The 20,509-nt window shown below is 42.8% G+C and overlaps 1 protein-coding gene across 1 annotated transcript in view; it reads left to right on the top strand.

The window, feature by feature from the left end:
• Window positions 1-20,509, top strand: part of spata20 (spermatogenesis associated 20) — a 194,917-nt gene that overhangs the window by 46,309 nt on the left and 128,099 nt on the right. Inside the window, exons 9-11 of the mRNA XM_048611134.1 lie at window positions 6,122-6,196; window positions 13,051-13,263; window positions 20,160-20,214. Of these exons, the coding sequence (XP_048467091.1) occupies window positions 6,122-6,196; window positions 13,051-13,263; window positions 20,160-20,214 (343 nt within the window). The remainder of the gene's footprint in view (window positions 1-6,121; window positions 6,197-13,050; window positions 13,264-20,159; window positions 20,215-20,509) is intronic.

Genomic DNA, 20,509 nt, shown 5'->3' with positions numbered 1-20,509 from the left:
AAATGTGAGATTCAGTAATGATAATACCACTGGGCGATGGTTAGATTGTCTCTTGTTGAGAAGTGTCTTTGCCATGTTGTTTGAATATTACTTGTCAAATTGCAGATGGGGCTTTTGTTTGTAAGGATGGAAAGTTTGTTTCTTTTTGAGGAGAGAGATGACAACACCTGATGCGAGAGAACCATTAACAATATCAGTTAACTTGAGAGCTAGGGTGGGAAGTTGTCTTGTCAATAGTTTAGTGGAAACAAGGTTAAGAAAGTAAGGGGTGAGGCTCATAGTCGAGATGAGCTTGGAGGATGCATAAGAGTACATTGGCAAGAACTTAGAGGAAGATAATAATGTAGGTCCAGGGTGGGGGCAGCAACAATAGAAGTTTGATTTGAAGTCCTAGCAGACGGACAGGAAGTGGCAGAAGCAGCTGATCAGTTAGTCTTGATCTTAGTGATGAAGAAATTTTTGAGCTCCTCATGCTTGTTGGAGGTGAGGGTGGAAGAGTCAGGGGGGAGGATTTTAAGACAGTCCACATTCACAAAAATAGGTAGATTTGTTTTTGCCTTCCAATAGTTCCTGGAATAGTGAAAGATAAGAGCAGGAGCTCATATTTCATTATGTGGTCAAGCCAAATATGGCAGTGAATGACTAAACCAATTGCCCTCCTTAATCTTCCAGATCTGCATCACATGAACTTAAGGGGACAGAGTTGTTGGCTACACTACAGGGGAATGGTGAGACACAGTAATGATTTAAATGGAGATGAGGGCATTGAAAGAGAACCTGTGCAGTTGAGCAGATTGTCACCTGTAGCAGATGGCCAAACTAGATAATTGGGATTCAGTGAATGCATTTGTAAGGGAGTTGGGAAAAAGATTTTTGTTTGAAGAGGCAGATGTACATGAATGTGGGGTTTGGAGGGACATGTGGGATATGAGTGGAGAGCGGTGCAAAATCAGATATGATTTTTTTGACAATTAATATGATAGTGAAGCCATGGGAGATGGTCAGATCAAGGAAGTGGCTGTGGACGTGAGAGAGGTAGAGATTCAGGGAGGATAGCTAGGTTGTGAACTCGAGGAACAAAAACATGTTGATTGTGATGGAGGTTGAAGCCATCAAGATTGAGAAGTTTCTCGGAGCAGAGGCTGAGAGAGAAAACAAATGAAGGCAGCTTGTTAAGAAACCAGATGTGGTACTTGGATGAGAAGGAGAGAACAAGGTTTTAAATGGATAGGTGTGGAATAAGGTGAGGTGTAAAATGACGGTAAAAGTGCCAGAGGAGCAAGAGGATGGACCACGGTGAGATTTGGTTATGAGAGTTGCACCACCACAACAATAGAGACACGGCTAATGAGGGAGACTTCAACTGGGGGCTGACTGGGGGAGCAGTAGTGTCTGTCAAGCCATGATGTTGTTACTGTTAGCCACAGTAGGCTTAAGAATTATAAGGATTTAGTTTGTTTGTGAACAAGCATTCTGGAGGGCAAGCACAGAGTATCAGTGGTAACTGGACCACCAACACAATCATGAACGTGCATTGCACAGAGAGAAAGTTGACAATTTCAGCCCCAGTTGGGGAAATGAGTTAGATGGTTAGTAATTGAGTCGGATGGACAAAGACAGCCAGCATGGATGCTTGCCATACCTGAGTGTATTTTTATTAAGAAGTTAATTTAAAGTAATGGACTGGGGAATGTCTATGAATGTTACCTAATAGGACTTAACAGAAGGCATGTGATAAAGCCACTCCTAAGAATCTTAAAGTTGAAGTTCATGGAATTGAAGAGAGATTGTTGTCCTTAGTAGAAAATTGGCTGAAAGGCAGAAAAGTGTAAATGAGATCAATTGGCAGAATATGCAACTCAACTACTTTTAGCTTTTGTTATGATGTAGGTGATGGGATCGAAAGTCATATACCCAGATCTGCTGTTAACACAATGTTAGATAGCATTGTAAGCTTCGTAGATGCAAGACTAAACATGAATGAGGCATTGTAGGAATGGGCACAATGTGGCAAATGAATTTCAGTGCAGGCAAATATGAAATCGTCCACAATGGACTCAATAAGGATTGAACAGGTTGCTTTCTTGAATGGTGAAAGGTTAGAATCCAGGTTCATATATCATTAAAATGTCATGAAAAGGCACAAAGAATAGTCAGGAAGACTGATGGACTCCTGACCTTTACATTTAGAACATAAGAATACGGGGGCCTAGGAGCTGCAGCTATTCTAAATCCTGGCTAGCCAACACCTGGAATTACTCTGAGCAGTACTAAGCCACACCTAGAAAAGACATTGGCCTTTTTGAAGGTTTATCAAAATGACACAAGGTCTTCAAAGGTTAAATTATGAGGCGAGGTTACACAAGTGGGGAGATCTGTTCTGTGGAATTTGAAAGTCTAAGGGATGATTTGACTGGAGTTCGTAAGATATTAAGGAGAACATATATTGGTTGAGAAAAATTCTTCTTGCTTTTTTAAAAGTCACACTTGTAGAAAAAGTCCTTCCTGATGTTACATTTCATATTACGATGTGTTACTTAGTTGTGGATTCTGCACCAGTGGAAATAAATTTTCTATACAGTATCTACTTTAAAAACTCTTGTAATTATAGTCACCTCAATTAGGTCATGCCTCAGCTATCAAAACTCAAGAGAATGCAAAACAAGTTTATGCAATCTGTTCTCATAAAGTATTCATTACAGTCTTGGTATCATAGTCATGAATCTAGCTTTCACGACTAAATCTCAAGAGCTGTTTGGGCTTTGGTTTAAAGTTGTAACTGAAGAACAACATGGCTGACAATGCACCATTCTGTCAGCACTACACTGGATCTTCTGCCCAGCAGAATGTTGAACTGACACACTGCTGACTGAGAATGTAATACCACTAGAATCATACTTGTAGACAGTGATTCAGCTTGGCATCAGTAGCTCCACTGTGGATGTGGCATTAAACAGTTCCCAGGTGCTAAGCCTGCTTTACTTTCTACTGTCTTTGAGTGACGGCTGGAAGTATTTCTGGACTGAACTTTTGAAAAGCATTAATCAGCTAGTAACATGGTGAAATCGATTAAATGACAGCGTTTTCAGGAAACAAGAATTTGCTGAAGACTTAAGCCTTTGTACTGATTCTTTGATTCTTTGAACTGCTTAACCTCTCAAATAATGGCAGACACCAATCTCATTACTCCTAACTCTCAGGGAGACCTTGAGGGGAGGTAATCAGGCATCATTCATTACATTCCCCTGGATAAACCACTCACTTGTTGTCAGTTGTTGGCCTTTTATATAAAAGGATTTGTTTTCTCTCATACCTTTTTATTGGCAGTATTCTCAGTTGAATCGTTGGCTGATATCAGAGGGTCTTATTTTTCTGGCTGAGTAATTGAGTAGATGCTTGTCCCTACTTTTGTAACAATGGAGTTTTAAAGTTGGGAAGGGTAGAGAATCCACCAGGAATCTATCCATCTTTCTATCACCTTCCATCTTCCCTGTGGTTGAGTCTAGCAGGCCTGTTGAGAGCCTTCAGTGACTCCCTAGAGATCTCATCTGTTGATGCTGGTATTCATCTGGACTGTGGAGATTGCTTGTGTGGCCTTTTAAGGGGAGTCCCTCATTCACAGACACACTATGCCCGTATTTAGGACTCCGGGTCAGAGGGAGTGGCAGGAACAGCTCACAGGAAACCATGCCCATGCGCTTTCTGTTGATCCCCACCTTTCAACCCCCTCTCCAACTGATGCAAAAATTCCTGAGCACCCCTTCCCTCCCCACATAACTGTCTTCAAGCACATGAGATTGGATCCATTGCTGATCCTCTGGGGAAATCGCAGTGAAGCTAAAGCAGTGGCTACTATTAGAGGTGGGATTCCAGGGTTCCTGGGCTCTGGAGCTCTCTAAAGTGGGATTTCTCCTCCACCAGGGTTTTAATGTAGTAAAGATACCTGATGGTGTCCAGGTAAGTGTAAGTGAATATAGGAGGTATGGTTAGTAAGTTTGCAGATGACACCAATATCGGTAGTGCGATGGACAGGGAAGAAGATTAGCACAGAGTATGACAGGACCTTGATCAGATAGGCTGATGGACCGAGGAGTGGCTGTTGGAGTTTAGATAAATGTGAGGTGTTGTACTTTGGAAAGGCAAATCAGGGCAGGACTTCTAGACTTAATGGTAGATCCTGGGGAGTGTTGCCAAACAAAGAGACCTTGGAGTGCAAGATCGTAGTTGAAAGCGGAGTCGCAGGTACTCCGGGCAGTGAAGAAGGCATTTAGTCAGCTTGCCTGTATTGATCAGTGCATTGAGTATAGGAGTTGGAATGTTATGTTGAGGCTGTATGGTACATTGGTTAGGTCACTGTTGGAATACTTGTTCAGTTCTGGCCTCCTCACTAAAGCAAAAATGTTGTTAAACTTGAAAGGGTTCGGGAAAAGATTTACAAGAATGTTGCCAAGGTTGGAGGGTTTGAGCTGTCGGGAGAGGCTGAATAGGCTGGGGCTATTTTCCCTGGAGCGTCGGAGGCTGAGGAGTGACATTCAGAGGTTTATAAAATCATGAGGAGGGGCATGGATAAGGAAAATAGCCAAAGTCTTTTTCCCAAAGTAGGGGAGTCCAAAACTAGAGGGCATAGGTTTAAGGTGAGAGAGGAAAGATTTAAAAGGGACCTTAAGGACAATATTTCATGCAGAGAGTGGTGCATGTATGGAATGCGCTGCGAGAGGAAGTGGTGGAGGCTGGTACAATTACAACATTTAAAAGGCATTTGGATGGGTATATGAACAGAAAGGATTTAGAGAGAACGCTGGCAGATAGGACTAGATTAATTAGGATATCTGGTCAGCATAGACAAGTTGGACCAAAGGGTGTGGTACCATGCTGTACAACTCTAAGACTCGAAGTGGCTGACTGTCTTCAGTCTTGTATCAGCCTTCAACAGTGATGCAAAACTTTCAAATTTATATTTACTTTTGCATTGATGTTTTGGACTGCCCTATTGTTGAGGATGATTGTGGAGTGTCCTCCTTCTGTTAATTATTCAGTTGTACACTACCACTAACAATTGGATTTTGTTGGACTGCAGAGCTCAGCTCTGATTTGTTCATTATGGCCAGTTCTAAAGAAGGATCACTGGACCTGGAATGTTAACTCTGATTTCTCTCTACAGAGGCTGAGGCGGTACGGTGGCTCAGTGGTTAGCACTGCTGCCTGACAGCGCCAGGGGCCCGGGTTCGATTCCACCCTTGGGTGACTGTCTGTGTGGCGTTTGCACATTCTGCCCATGCTCCGGTTTCCTCCCACAGTCCACAGATGTGCAGGCTAGGTAGATTGCCATGCTAAATTGCCCGTAGTGTTCAGGAATGCCTGTATTAGGGAGATGGTTCTGGGTGGGATGCTCTGAGGGTTGGTGTGGACTTATTGGGCCGAAGAGCTTGTTTCCACACTGTAGGGATTCTGTGAAATGCTGCCAGACTTGCTGAATTTTTTCAGCAATTTGTGTTTTTGTTCATTATGGGGCTGTTTAACCCTGTCTGTTGCATGCTGCTTTCACTTTTTGGCACAAAGGTAGTCCTATGTTATATCTTCATTAGGTTGATACCTCATTTTAAGGTATGCCTGGTGCTGCTCCTGGCATGTTCCCAGCAATCTTCATTCAAGCAGATAAAAAATGTAAAGTACTTGTCTAAAAGCTTAGAAAAATCTGAGTGTTGTCCGAGATTTCGATTGCTTATGGTTTGTTTTCCCCAGGAGCTGAGTAAAAACTTTGTGTAGTTTTGCATCAAAGTAGTACGGTGTAGAAGACCTCTGTGGCACCCTATTGTTAACCACATTTCCATATTTAAAATCAAGTGCTACAGATTCTGAGTATACAGCTCCCCTGTGCTGCATAAGGCTGTTGATTATGTTCCCTTCAGTATTTCTGTTAAGCAGTGTTCATGTGCCGTGTTTCAGAGAGCTTATAAGAAGATCTTTGATAGTATTTGGAATTGAGAAGTGTAAGTATATTTATTGCTTGAAAGCTTTGCCTCACTACTGTTTGTCATTAACCTAGTTCTGAGTTGGGTTGGGGCTGCCGTTTTGCTCAGTCAGTAGTTCAGAGTCTAAACAGCAGTGCATCTTTCCACAGATATCTGGTGACACGTTCTTTGCGGATGTTGCTCGAGACATTCTGCTCTATGTCTCCCGAGATCTGAGTGACCAGGTAAGTCATTATTTACTGTTTGAGTGCCACTTGCTGGAGACTGTGTCATGAATATAACAGTTTATTGCGTCGCCTTCTTCTTTGCGTCTTCTTGCATGTTCTGTACGAAAGTGGAGGTTCATTTTATAATGCTTTTGTTTCTGAAAGTCATGACACTCCTGGGCACATTTGCAGGCTCTCCATAATTTCCTTCAAAACCTTGAGTTCATTCAAAACTCTGCTCTCTGTGTTCTAATTTGAATCTAGTCCTGATTACAGTTGCAATTTGTTCACCGACCTTTCTTCTCTTGTTAAACAATGCAGCAGTTTTCTTTCACACTCTTGCTGTCTCTATCTTGCATTCATGCTCGCCCTCGAGTTTCCTCTCATTGCATCTCATGCTGCCTTTTGCAGTATCTTGTACTCCTTCTTGCTCTCCCTCTCACACTTCCTCTTGTTTGGGTTCTTGCTTCCTCTCCTCCACCCTCTCGCTGACAATTTCACATTCTCCCCATCACCTTACTGAGACATGGTACCAGTCTGGGACAAATCGAGAAATTGCTGGTGAAACTCAGCAGGTTTGATAGCGTAAGTGGTATTAACGTTTTGAGTTCAGTGACTCTTTTTCATACAGTTCTCTGCTTAATGTTAATTCTGCTTTCTTCCCATAGATGTTGCCAGACATACTGAGTTTTGCCGGCAATTTCTGTTTTTGTTTCAGATCTTCAATATTCCCAGTTCTTTGTTTTATACCACCCTGGGAGCTGGTTTACTTGCAGTGTCTTGCAAAACTATAGCTTTATGGGTGAACCTTGACACTGATCATTGAGCTATTGCCCTGCAAGGGCTCCACAGCCAATCCTGATTTCATTATTTCCTAACATCAGTACTTACCCCTTCCTTGCAGGTGAAGAGTGAACAGGAGCGCAGGATTATTTTCCTCTTCTTAATTGGAATGCAGAGGACTAAATGAAATACTTCCATCAGTCATGACATCATAGCATGATAGAACACATGAAAACCCATTGTGCTCTGCTACCTCTTTGAAATAGCCATTAATTAGTTCCACTGCCCTTTCCCAATCTCCCTGCAACTTCTTCCCCTTCAAGTATTTTACACAACTTCCTTTCAAAAATTGGTGTTGAATCAATTCCATCACCTTTTCAGACAGTCTATTCCCAGGTTATCACAAACTACAATCCCTAATGACTGATGGCATCTCTCTCCCTGGTGTCATAACTGACTTCTGGCTGAGTGTAAATGCTTGATTTTATATCCTATGTCTCTGCCACAGTAGAGATGAGGAAACAAATTCAAATGAAACACTGGAAGAGACCTGGCAGCGTGACACAGTTTGGAGGAGTGCATTTAAACACTGAACCATTTCTGTAGAGACATCAGTTACAGGTGCATTGCGATAGCATGTTTTAAGTGCTAAAATATTTCAAGGTACTTCTAATAAGTATTAACAAACAAATTTGACATTGAGTCACATAAGAAGATATTTGGTTTTAAGGCATGTTTTCAAAACAGAAAGGTAGAGTGGCAGTGGGTTTTAGTGAGAGATTTCCAGAGCTTCTGACCTTCACAGCTGAGTCATGACTACCAATGATGGACCATTTAAAATTGGCTTAAGAGTTCAGAATTAGCAGATCATTGATATCCTTGTATCTTGGAGAACTCTACATTGCAGGGGTTATAGAGAGAAAAAAAAATGTGAAGATTTGAAAACAATGAGAATTTTAAAATGTCGGCATTGCTTATCTGGGAACCCGTCTAAGTCACTGAGTGCAGGGGCAGATAACCAAGTTGCACATTGGGACTGGATGTGAGTTATGATGACCAGGGCAGTGGAATTTTTAAAGATATCAAGTTTACAGAGGCTGGACTATGGAATTCTGGCCAGGAGAACATTGTAATAGTTAAATTTAGAAGTAACAAAAATACAGATGAGGGTTTCGTCAGCAGATGAGCTGAAGCAATCCAGAGACAGTGGATTTCACAGAAGTGCAAGTTGATGGCTTTAGAGATGGCATGATGGGTATCTAGCTCAGAAACTAAACCAGAGGTCATTTATGAAACTAACGGATGTGAACATTCTGGTTCAGCCTCAAGAGAGTTGTCAGGAAGAAGGATAGCATCACTGGTTAGGGAATGTAGATCATTGTGGGACTGCAGACAGTGGGACTGCAGACAGTGGTTTTGGTCACCCCAATATTTAGTTGGAGAAAATCTCTGTTTTGTATTGGATGTTGAACAAGCAGTTAGAGCATTTAGCAATAGTTGGGGAGTTGAGAGTTGATGGTTTGGGTAGAATTGAATGTCGTCAGCCTCTGTATCGAAGCTATCACTCTGTTTTCAGATGATGTCACTGAGGGCAAGAAACATGAAGAGAGTGAGACTAAATTTTTCAGAAACATCAAAGGGAGAGTTGTAGGTTTGAAAATATCCATTGCATGTGATTCTTTGATTATGACTTGTTGCATAACAATTGAATCAGATAAGTGCACCATCACCTGGATGGACAGTGGTGGAGAGGCATTGGAGGAGGATGGTGCAATGAACAATGTTAAAGGCTTCAGGCTGGTAGAGACAAAGGGCTTGTTGGTACCCATTCCACGTACCATGAACTGAGTCCTGTTCTGTTGTGTCAGCGTAGCTTTTCCATTGGTTACAGGTTCCAGCCCACAATTTGAGTAACAATCTATGTTGATGTTTCATTGTGGTGCCACATTGTGAACAATTTTGTCTTTGGACTTGTAATAGGACCCTGCTTACTTATTTCAGATGCAGGAACCCTGGCTTCAGAGCCATAGTTGCCACAGATGACATGGTGAGTCCTTAAATGGCTAACAGGATTTACTCCTGCTACTGGAACCTAACGTGTCAGCAGACAAAGGGAGAAGAAATATTGAAGGCAGTAAAAATGTTATGACATGCTATTTTTCAGATTTGATTTTGTAAACAAGGTTTTGGTGAAAAAGGATTTGATCTATAATTAGTGGGACAGTCTTGGTTAAGTGGGACACTTTAGCCTCTAAATCAGAAGGTTATGAATCCTGGACCCATTTCAGAGCCTAGTGAGTGGTAATATTTCCACTTATTCAGATGTTTCTTCTCCCTTTGCCTACAGTCACATTGGCTTCTAGCAGTCAGAGTGAGTGCTGTAACCCGTTTACTGTCTCACCAAGTCAACCAGCCATAGGATCACGCAGATGAGAACAGACCCCTCAGTCTGACCAGTCCTTGCTGATCATGATCCCAAACTAAACTGGCCCCACCTGCCTGAGCTTGGCCCATATCCCTCCAAACACTTCTTATTCATGTGCTTATTTAAATGTTGTAACTGTACTCGCATCCACCACTTCCTCTGGAAGTTCATTCCACACACGAACCACTCGCTGTGTGTAAAAAAAAAAAAAAAAATGCCCCTCATGTCTTTTTTAAGTCTTTCTCCTCTCATCTTTAAAATATGCCCCCTAGTCTTGAAATTCCCTACATGAAGGAAAAGACACCTGCCACTCACCCTAACTATAGCCCCTCAAGATTTTATAAACCGCTATAAGATCACCCTGCAAACTCCTCTTCAATGTGAACACTAAAACCAGGATCCCTGCACTGGCCCAAGCAGTTAATATTGACCCTATGCCCTTTAATAGGCATAAACTAGCCGTCTCAGTTGAAAGATCCCAGCTGTAGACGCACAGACGCACAAGTGCAGACACGTGCACACAGATTGCTTCTGCCATAATTGAAAGGTGAAGACAGTAAAAATGGGGGACAGAATAAATAAAGTCTGATTTGAAAATCACTGCAATTACTGCGGTGAATCTGAATCTGTACACGGTAGTAACAAACAAAATTAAATTGAAAATGTTGTGGTCAACCTTAGTGTTCTGATAAATGAATCCAACCACTTTCAATCCAATCCTTTCAAATTTCTCCTGCTGTAACTCCTTCTGCAACGTTATGAATTCAAAGTTGCAAAATATGTTTGTAACCTTCTTAGCACCTAGCTGGGGAATTGATGAGACTGCGTAAACAAAATGGGGAAAAGCCACCACTTGTTAAATTCATTGTTGAGGCACAACAAGACACAACACAACATGCGTGCTTAACAAGGAAGCAGAATTATTCCAGTGTTTCAGTACAGCCAAATATGCCATTAATTGCTGCAAAAAAGCCATAGATTATTCAATTAACATGAGTTGGTCATCTATGATATAATCCTGCTAAAATGCACAGTTTGTTTTAATTTGCTAATCCATTTGTTGACAGACTGCTAATGAAACAGCAGGTGCAGACAAATTGTTTGTCAGGCTTGGTGATCAGAGTTCAGTTTCTGTCGTTGTTCTGTGTGATAATAGTCGTATGTCATCAGTTGAATCATCAGATTGAACAGGATGTTGAATTAATGAAGCACTAAATGTAGAATACTGAGGATGCTGGATTCGAAAGCAAAAAAGAGAAAAGGCTTGGGGTAAGCAATCTTTGGGTAATCGTCCTCCAAGGCAGGCTTTGGGATACACAACAACGCAGAATTGCAAAGCAGAAACTGATAGCCAAGTTCCATGGCCACGAAGACAACTTCAACCATGATCTTGGGTTCTTGTCGTGCTACATGTGACCTCCGCACACATCTGTATCTGTAAGGCCTCCCTTTACTGTCCTGTTTTGACACCATCACCTTGATAAATTGTTATGATCTCACTACCTTAATTAGTTTGTACAGTTTTGGATTACCTATTACTTTGGCTATACCATCAGTATGCAACTCTTTTACCTATCATGTTATTCTAGTCATTTAGTTTGTCTCCAGCACCACCTTATTTTTAATTTTTTGTAATTATCTTTCTGCCTCTTTTAATTGGATTATAGGTTATCCCTTCGCTTGTTATTTAGCTGTTGACACTTTACTCACACCGTCTAACACTTGGTCACCTGCAGAGACTTATTATTCGACAGTCCACTCACACTATTTGGACGGTCTTTGGATCTCTCTGCGCTTAATCTCTCTGCCTATAAATTCTGTGTCTGTGTGCTCTTCTCTCACACTTCACCCGACGAAGGGGCTGCACTTTGAAAGCTTGTGATTTCAGAATAAACTTGTTGGACTATAACCGGATGTCGTGTGACTTCTGACTTTCTTTGCCCCAGTCTAACACTGACACCTCCACATCATGTCATTATAGCACTCCCAGTGTTGAGAGGCAGCAGTGGTAGCTAAATTTCCAAGGTCAAATGTTTAATGAAATCTACCTTCTCTTGGACAACAAAGAGCCAATTAATTCAAAGCTATTAAATTATTGATATGATTCTCTTTCACTTCAAGACCTTTGTTTGTCAGTGCTTTGCTTCCTTATTATTGTGCTTCAAAATGCCACACATGACTCCTGCAGTAGGTATTTTATGTTGTTTTTGGTATGACCGGAAAAATACAGTGACTAAAAAATACTGTGGCAATGGCTGTTCTTGTTCAGGGTGATGACATAGAAGTCTCCTGTTGTATGTGATTGGTGAATACTCAGTAAGGTCACAAAGACTGTTGATGTTGGAAAATCTAAACATCACACTGGATCATTAGGCAAACGCTTTCAAAATTGTAATTTATTGTCAGGGTAGTGCTTGTTTTGCATTCATTCTTGGCGTATGGGTATCTCTAGGCAGGATTATTATTAGCCATATCTAATTGTCCTTTCACCACCTTTGACCGCACCCTCTACAGATTATCTTGTCATTGTCACATTATTACTTTGGGTCTTGTCATGCTCCAATTAGTGCTGTGCCATGCATTTGTTAGCAATCTAAACACGTGCTTCAATCTTGTTGACTCTTAGCTGGTTCGAGAAAAGTTCGTGAGAAAAGGCCATGAGAGAATATGCCCATTTTGTTGCTGATCTCTGCTGCTGTTCACCTTTTATTTTTCAATTTTAAAATAAACGGACATTTTTATGAATGCTGTTCGGTTAAAATTCAGCAACCGACCCTTTCGAAGTTAACTAGCATATTGCTTCAGTCTTGAGCTGCTTTGTTTCTGTCACATTGCCACACTGAAAGGATTAATATTTTAATATCTGTCCCTACAGTGGGGAAGTGATTGCCAGTCAAATATTTGTACCTTGCGATGAAGATCCCAATGCTATGATTTTCAAGTCTGGTTTATGGTTCATGGAAAGCCTCAACCATATGTTCTTCCCTTGATACTTGACTATTCCAGTATTCTCTTAGTCATTCTCCCAACTTCCAGTCTCTGTAAGTTTGAGATCAACCAAAACTCTGCTGCTCGTATTCCAATTCCCATTAAGTCTTGTTCATCTATCACGAAGACAAGAGTGAAATACTATGATGAAATGTTGCCAACCTGAATTGGTCACGTTGTTTCCACAGATACGTGTGACTTTCTGGATGTTTCTAGCACTTTGTTTTATTTCAGATTTCCACCTGTAGTATTTTGCTTTTCTATTAATGTTTACCTGTCACTTCAGTGCGCGAGTCTGGAGATAACCTAGGGCTGGATAAGGGCTTTAGCAGCACCCGCGAGATGGGTTTTGTTGGTGTGGATTAGTGCAGCATTAGAAATAATGACAGTAGGGTACTCACTTGTAGGGGAACAAGGTTGATAACCCATCTTCGATTTGAATAAGATGGCAAAGTTGCAAACAGTTGAGTCTAGCTTGAAACAGTGACTGGGAAAGGTAGGTGTAAGTAGTGATGGTACTTATTTTGTGGTGGGATCTAAGAACACAGTGGCTTTAGTTCGCTCGTAAATTAGATTCAAAGATTGAGTAAGTTTGGGGAAGTTAGAATTCAATGCTTTGCTTATGAAATAGTTGTATGTTTCCTGCCTCTGTGATTAACTCATTCTGTCTTTACAGTCTGGAGGTTTCTACAGTGCCGAAGATGCAGATTCCTACCCTACAACTGAGTCCATTGACAAGAAAGAGGGAGCTTTCTGTGTGTGGACAGAGAAAGAAATTCGACAACTTCTCCGAGACCCAATCCCAGATGCCACTGAAAACATAACCATGGCAGATGTCTTTTCCTATCATTATGATGTGAAAGAGCGTGGAAATGTTAACCCAGCTCAGGTACGTGAACAAAAAGAGAAATTCTAAAAATCAGAAATTAAGAGAAAGAACTTGCTGAAAATAAGAAACAGCTCATTCAACAAACCCAATTGTGAAAGTAAACTTCATGACTTTGGCTGCAGCTTCTAATCAGAACTAACATAGTCAAATTAAAGAAGGTGTACAGTAATTTAGTATTCACTTTCTGGATTAGAGATTTTGCAACTGGTAACTAGTGACTAGTTATTTAGAGACTTGGACTAGTGATCCAAAGACTTCTGTCTTGGCAAATGGGGAATTTAAATTTAATTAAATAAATTTGAAATATAAAAGTTAGCACCAATAGTGGTGACGATGAAATTACGGGATTGCAATGAGTACTCGAGCTATTCACTAAAATCCTTCAGATAAGGAAATTTGCTGTCCTTGTCTGTTCTGACCTAAATGTGACTCCAGACCCACAGCAACATAGTTGGCTCTTCACTGACCTCTGAAGTCTACAAGCAAGTCACTGATTTGTAGTCAACAAGGCAACTTCATATTAAAGGCAATCAGAGATAGTAGGAACTGCAGATGCTGGAGAATCCGAGACAACAAGGTGCAGGGCTGGATGAACACAGCAGGCCAAGCAGCATCATAGGAGCAGAGAGGCTGACGTTTCGGGCCTAGACCCTTCGTCAGAAAAGGGGGAGGGGAAGGGGGTTTTGAAATAAATAGGGAGAGAGTGGGAGGCGGATAGAAGAGGGATAGAGGAGAGGATAGGTGGAGAGGAAACAAACAGGTCGAAGAGGCGGGGCTGGAGCCAGGAAAGGTGAGTGTAGAGAGGGAGTTAGGAAGGGGATAGGTCAGTCCAGGGAGGACGGACAGGTCAAGGGGGCGGGATGAGGTTGGTCGGTAGGAGATGGAGGTGCGGCTTGAGGTGGGAGGAGGGGATAGGTGGGAGGAAGAACAGGTTAGGGAGGCAGGGACGAGCTGGACTGGTTTTGGGATGCGGTTGGGGGAGGGGAGATTTTGAAACTTGTGAAATCCACATTGATACCATTGGGCTGCAGGGTTCCCAAGCGGAATATGAGTTGCTGTTCCTGCAACCTTCGGGTGGCATCGTTGTGGCACTGCAGGAGGCCCAGGATGGACATGTCGTCTGAGGAATGGGAGGGGGAGTTGAAATGGTTCGCGACTGGGAGGTGCAGTTGTTTGTTGCGAACCGAGCGTAGGTGTTCTGCAAAGCGGTCCCCGAGTCTCCGCTTGGTTTCCCCGATGTAGAGGAAGCCACACCGGGTACAGCGGATGCAGTATACCACATTGGCAGATGTGCAGGTGAACATCTGCTTGATGTGGAAAGTCTTCTTGGGGCCTGGGATGGGGGTGAGGGAGGAGGTATGGGGGCAGGTGTAGCACTTCCTGCGGTTGCAGGGAAAAGTGCCGGGTGTGGTGGAGCTGGAGGGGAGTGTGGAGCGGACAAGGGAGTCACGGAGAGAGTTGTCCCTCCGGAAAGCAGATAAGGGTGGGGAGGGAAAGATGTCTTTGGTGGTGGGGTCGGATTGCAGATGGCGGAAGTGTCGGAGGATGATGCGTTGGATCCGGAGGTTGGTGGGGTGGTACGTGAGGACGAGGGGGATTCTTTTTTGGTTTTTATTGCGTGGACGGGGTGTGAGGGATGAGGTGCGGGAGATGTGGGAGACACGGTTGAGGGCGTTCTCGACCACCGAGGAGGGGAAGTTTCAAAATCTCCCCTCCCCCCACCGCATCCCAAAACCAGTCCAGCTCGTCCCTGCCTCCCTAACCTGTTCTTCCTCCCACCTATCCCCTCCTCCCACCTCAAGCCGCACCTCCATCTCCTACCGACCAACCTCATCCCGCCCCCTTGACCTGTCCGTCCTCCCTGGACTGACCTATCCCCTTCCTAACTCCCTACCTACACTCACCTTTCCTGGCTCCATCCCCGCCTCTTCGACCTGTTTGTTTCCTCTCCACCTATCCTCTCCTCTATCCCTCTTCTATCCGCCTCCCACTCTCTCCCTATTTATTTCAAAACCCCCTTCCCCTCCCCCTTTTCTGACGAAGGGTCTAAGCCCGAAACGTCAGCCTCTCTGCTCCTATGATGCTGCTTGGCCTGCTGTGTTCATCCAGCCCTGCACCTTGTTGTTTCATATTAAAGGCACTTGGTGGTGACCAGTAATTACCAACCTTGCTGGCAATGTGCACATCACTAAAATGAATCGTTTAATGCAATGTCCTTGATAAAATAAAGCGTGGCAAATAACAGGCAAAAGATTTAAAGTTCCTGTTTGTGCAAGATTACCATATCAGATTTTATGGGACTACTTTTAATTGGGTCAGCTGTCCCAAATCCCATGTTGATCCCATGATGCTGTTTTGTCATGTATTTATTATAATTTCTGCTCAGGGATTGCTTTTCAGTAACCTGTAGTGACAACCTATGATTTTTGTGCATGTGCTTCTCTCACATTCCCTGGTTCCAGGTCCCACAGATTCCCTCCCCTGGCCTCCACATGTTCCCGCAGTCATGCCAAAGTGTCTCTTGTTTCTTACTCAGAGTTGATCGCCTTGTATTTGTGTAAGCTGAAGGAGGGCCCCTCCCATAAGACTTAATGTATCTTTGTCCTTGACCACGTGCTGTTTCCACCACGATGGCATTTTCTATTATCAATGTACAGTTGTCATAATCCAATTATTGCCTGTCACCAGTGGTAATGCAATGGAACTCAATATTGCATCTGTCTGCTCCTGAGTCTCTACTGCAGCATAAATCCTCTGCTTCCTCAATTTCCATACGTTTGATTGTTTTTCTTTAAATAATTTAAAATCAGCATTCTATGAAAATAAGGACAGATTGTGCAATTTCAGACTGGTTTTACATTTGTGCACCCTAGTCCAGATTTCTGCTTAATCTAAAGTCTAAAGTGAAACCATTCTTCCAAACTTTTTCTGCACCCCAACATATCCTTCATATAAAGTGCAGTGCCTATAATTGGGCACAAAAGTCTCAATTAAGGCTGAAATATTGTTTTGTAAAGGTTCACTATCACATCCTTGCTTTTGTATTCTATCCTATCATGGCCATGATATCATGGGGCTGCTAATGTAATGAACTGGGATTTTTGTTTGATTAGCAAGTGTTGTGTTTCTACTTCCTGATTGATTCGAATTTCCCACAAATGAATCAACATCACTTTTGGTATGATCCCACCTGATTACTGGACCTAAGTCTGTTCTCAGACTGAGATTGTGGTTAATAGATAGATCCTATCTTGTTTTTTGTCTTTGGTTTTAACAGGTGGTTTCTCACTGAAAATAAGCACATAATTTTGCAGATTTGGTTTTAACAATAAAACATATTTATTATTCAACAGAAATGAAGATATGAATGAAGAAATGAAGTAGAATAAACCAACCTATTTACATACGACACATGTTTAAAGATTTCAAAACACGTGGTCAAAACATAATTCCATTGATTCCAAAAGCAACCTTTATAGAATTCACACCACAGACAACGTCCTCTTTTATCACCTTGACTAGCTTCATTTAACAGTGACTTCAACCCCCAGCGTGGAGAATCTGCCCCCCCCTCACCAAATCCAGCCTATTCCACCTCTGAACTGACTGCACTCTGTGCACTTAGATCTAACCCTGACTTTGTTATTAAGCCTGCCAGTAAGATGAGGTGCTGTTGTAATCTGGTGTACTGACTTGTACATTGCAGAGGCTCAGCGCCAGCTCTCAGATACCTCCTCCTTTCTTCCCCTGGACCATGACCCCACCGTGACACATCAGGCCATTGTATCAACTACAGTAACTGACCTCATTTCATCTGGTGATATCCCTGCCACTGCCTCCAAGCTGATAGTCCCTCAGCCCCGCACAGCTTGCTTCTGCATCCTTCCAAAAATCCACAAACAGGACTGTCCAGGCAGACCCATTGTTCCAGTCTGCTCCTGACCCTCAGAACTCATCTCTTCCTGTCTTGACTCAGTCTTCTCTCCCTGGTCCAAGCTCTGCCCACGTACATCCATGATTCCTCTGACGCTTTATGCCAGTTTCAAAATTTCCAGTTTGCAGGCTCCAGCCATCATCTCTTTACCATGGATGTGCAATCCCTTTACACGTACATCCCCCACCAGGATGGTCTTAGGGCTGTCCACTCCTTCCTGGAGCAAAGGCCTGAACCGTCCCCACCCACCCACCACCCTCCTCCGCTTGGCCGAGCTCATCCTCATCTTCAATGACTTCCGTTTTAACGCCTGTCATTTTCTTCATGTCAGAGGGGTGGCCATGCTTACCCCCATGGGCCCCAGTTCATCGATTTCACTTCCAATTTCCACCCTGCCCTCACTTTCACCTGGTCCATCTCTGACTCCTCCCTTCCCTTCCTCGACATCTCTGTTTACATTTCCGGAGATAGACTGGCCACTAATATCCATTATAAAACCACCGACTCCCACAGCTGCCTGGACTAAACATCCTTGTACCCTGCTTCCTGTAAAGACTTCATCCCATTCTCTCAGTTCCTCCACCTCTGTTGCATATGTTCAGATGAGGCCAACTTTGAAAAGGTAGCTCCTACAACGTTCACCTTCCTCCTCAGCCGAGGATTCCCCAGCACCTTTTTCGCCAAGGCCCTCAACTGGGTCTGACCATTCTCCTGCACTTCTGCTCTCACCCCCTCTCCCCTCCCGCAACAGTGATAGGCATTCCCCTTGTCCTTACCTACTATCCTAACAGCATCCACATCCAGAAGATCATCAGATGCCATTCTGCTGCCTCAAGCGAGATGCCATCACCAGACACACATTCCCTCCCCTCCTGTTCCTTGCCTGCCTTCCTCAGGGACCATTCCCTCTGGAACACCATGATCCACTTTTCCTTCACTCCCAACACCCACCCCCCCACAGCCCAATGGCACCTTCCCCTGTAACCGGCGAAGGTGTAACACCTGCCCATTTGCCTCCTCCCTGCCCAGTATCCAAAGGCCCAAACATACTTTCCAGGTGAGGCAACACTTCACCTGCACTTTGCACAATCTAGTCCACTGCATTTGCTTTTCACAATGTGGTCTGCTCTGCACTGGGGAAATGAAGCGTAGACTGGGTGACCGCTTCGCAGAACATTTACATTCTGCTTTTAAAAAAGGACCCTGAGTTTCCAATTGCCTGCCCTTTAACACACCACCCTGTTCCCTGGCCAACATCTCTGGCTTGTTGCAGTGTTCCAGCGAAGCTCAGCGTGAGCTGGAAGAACAACATCTCATTTTCCGCTTGGAGACCCTGCAGCCCTCCAGACTCAATATCAAGTTCAATAATTTTGGAGCCTAAACTCTCCCATGTCCTAGCCCCCTAGCCCCCTACCCCATGCACTAGGCCTTGTTATTACATAGCCTGCCATTACGTACTGCTTATTGTTAGTCACCAACAGTCCCGATTAACAGCTATTCACCCTCCTAGCCAGATTCTTATCAACTCCTTTGTCTATCCAACTGCTCTTCTCTCTCTTTGGACTCTATCCTTTAACTTATTGTTTACTCCCTACCCAAATCCCTTCCTTATGGTCTGCATATGAAACAATGCTTTCCTACCTACCATCAGTTCTGAGGAAGGGTCTCCAGACCCGAAATGTTAATTCTTATTTTTTCTTCACAGATGCTGCCAGACCTGCTGAGCTTTTCCAGCAACTTCTGTTTTTGTTCTGGAGAATCTGTTACTATGGCCATAGAAATTCTTAGAAGTTATTTATTAAACCCTTTAGAGACACAACCCCAAATGCAACTAGGTCAAAATTTTAAAAAATCCAACCTCAAAAACAAATGATATCAAAATGTATAAATCACACACTCTACCTCACATTTCCTTATGTCCATGTATTTCATTGCTTGTCACCAGATTTCTCTGATGTACTGTAGGAAAAGTCAGAGGAGATACAATAATTGAATTAACATCACAATAAAAGTAATAGCAAATGTTGAGGAATATGAAGGATAGTATACGTAAGTGACGCCTTCCAAGAATAAAGAACATTTTGTATTAAGCCGTGATCATAATCTGTTTAAAAAATGCCATCCTCAGTCAGAATTGAAGATGTCAGTGGAGGGCAGCCAAGGTTGCTGCAGATGATGTACTCACTCATTAGCTCTTGCTAAGTATGTCAGTTGAAGGAAAAAGTAGCTGAAGGCAGAGTGTAGTGTGACAGACCAAAAAATAGTCCCACATCAATTCGATCGGAGAAGCTTTTGTAATCTCATGATCATTAAAATAAAGAAGAAAAAATGGCATTTATATAGTGCTTTTTATAACCTTAGGACATTTTGTTGCTTAGCAGTCTGTTCATGTTTCTAAAATGTAGTCGCTGTTATAATGTAGGGTATATCATTGCCAATATGCCCTGAGCAAGGTCCCACAAGTTGCAATAGGGTAAACATTAGACAATCTGTATAGTGATGATGGCTATGGGATATGTATTGATTAAGGTATCTTGCAAGGCTTCATCCACATTTCTTAAAGGAGTGTCAAGAGTGTCTACTATGCCCAGTAAGAGTGGAGATGGGGTTTTGGTTTCACAAGCCAGAAAAACCCTCAAAGTGCAGTACACCCTTAGAATAGTACTTGAGGGTGATTCAAGATTTTGAGCAACCTCCTGATTCACAGGGAAGATTACTAACACTAAGTCATGATATTGGAATTGAATGGCATGTTAGCAAAAATATATGTGAAGGTTTGTTGAAAGGTATCAACATATTGTTTTACCAGGTGCTGATGCTGTAGGTGTTCTCTGTTCTGAGATGTAATTGGTGTCTGACAGTAACTCCAGCTGGCTTGAACAAACGAAACTCTGATTAACAAAATCAAGTCTTTCTGAAAAGTGTCACATTTAGTCGAAGTAATTTGTCTTGTATTCATCAGGACAGTTCACAAGAATACCAAGGGCATAGCTCTCCGGCTGTTCACAACAAGGAAGGTACTGACCAAACTCTTCCAACTCGTGGTTGCAAAGCTCATGATGTGGTGTACAACATCAAAATGATTCAATGACTAGACAACATTTGTTGGACAATTCTGATTGTGTGAAAAATTATGCTGAAAGTCAATTTGGGATTGAGGCTTACAGTGTTATGCACTTGCATGGACTGGAACATACATATCTTAATACATAGATAACACAGTGTGGAGCTGGAGGAACACAGCAGGCCATGCAGCATCAGAGGAGCAGGAAAGCTGATGTTTCGGGTCGGGACCCTTCTTCAGAAAAAAAA

Source organism: Rhincodon typus, chromosome 23, assembly GCF_021869965.1.
Source record: "Rhincodon typus isolate 14 chromosome 23, sRhiTyp1.1, whole genome shotgun sequence".
NCBI lineage: Eukaryota > Metazoa > Chordata > Chondrichthyes > Orectolobiformes > Rhincodontidae > Rhincodon > Rhincodon typus.
This window is presented reverse-complemented; position numbering and strand designations above follow the sequence as displayed.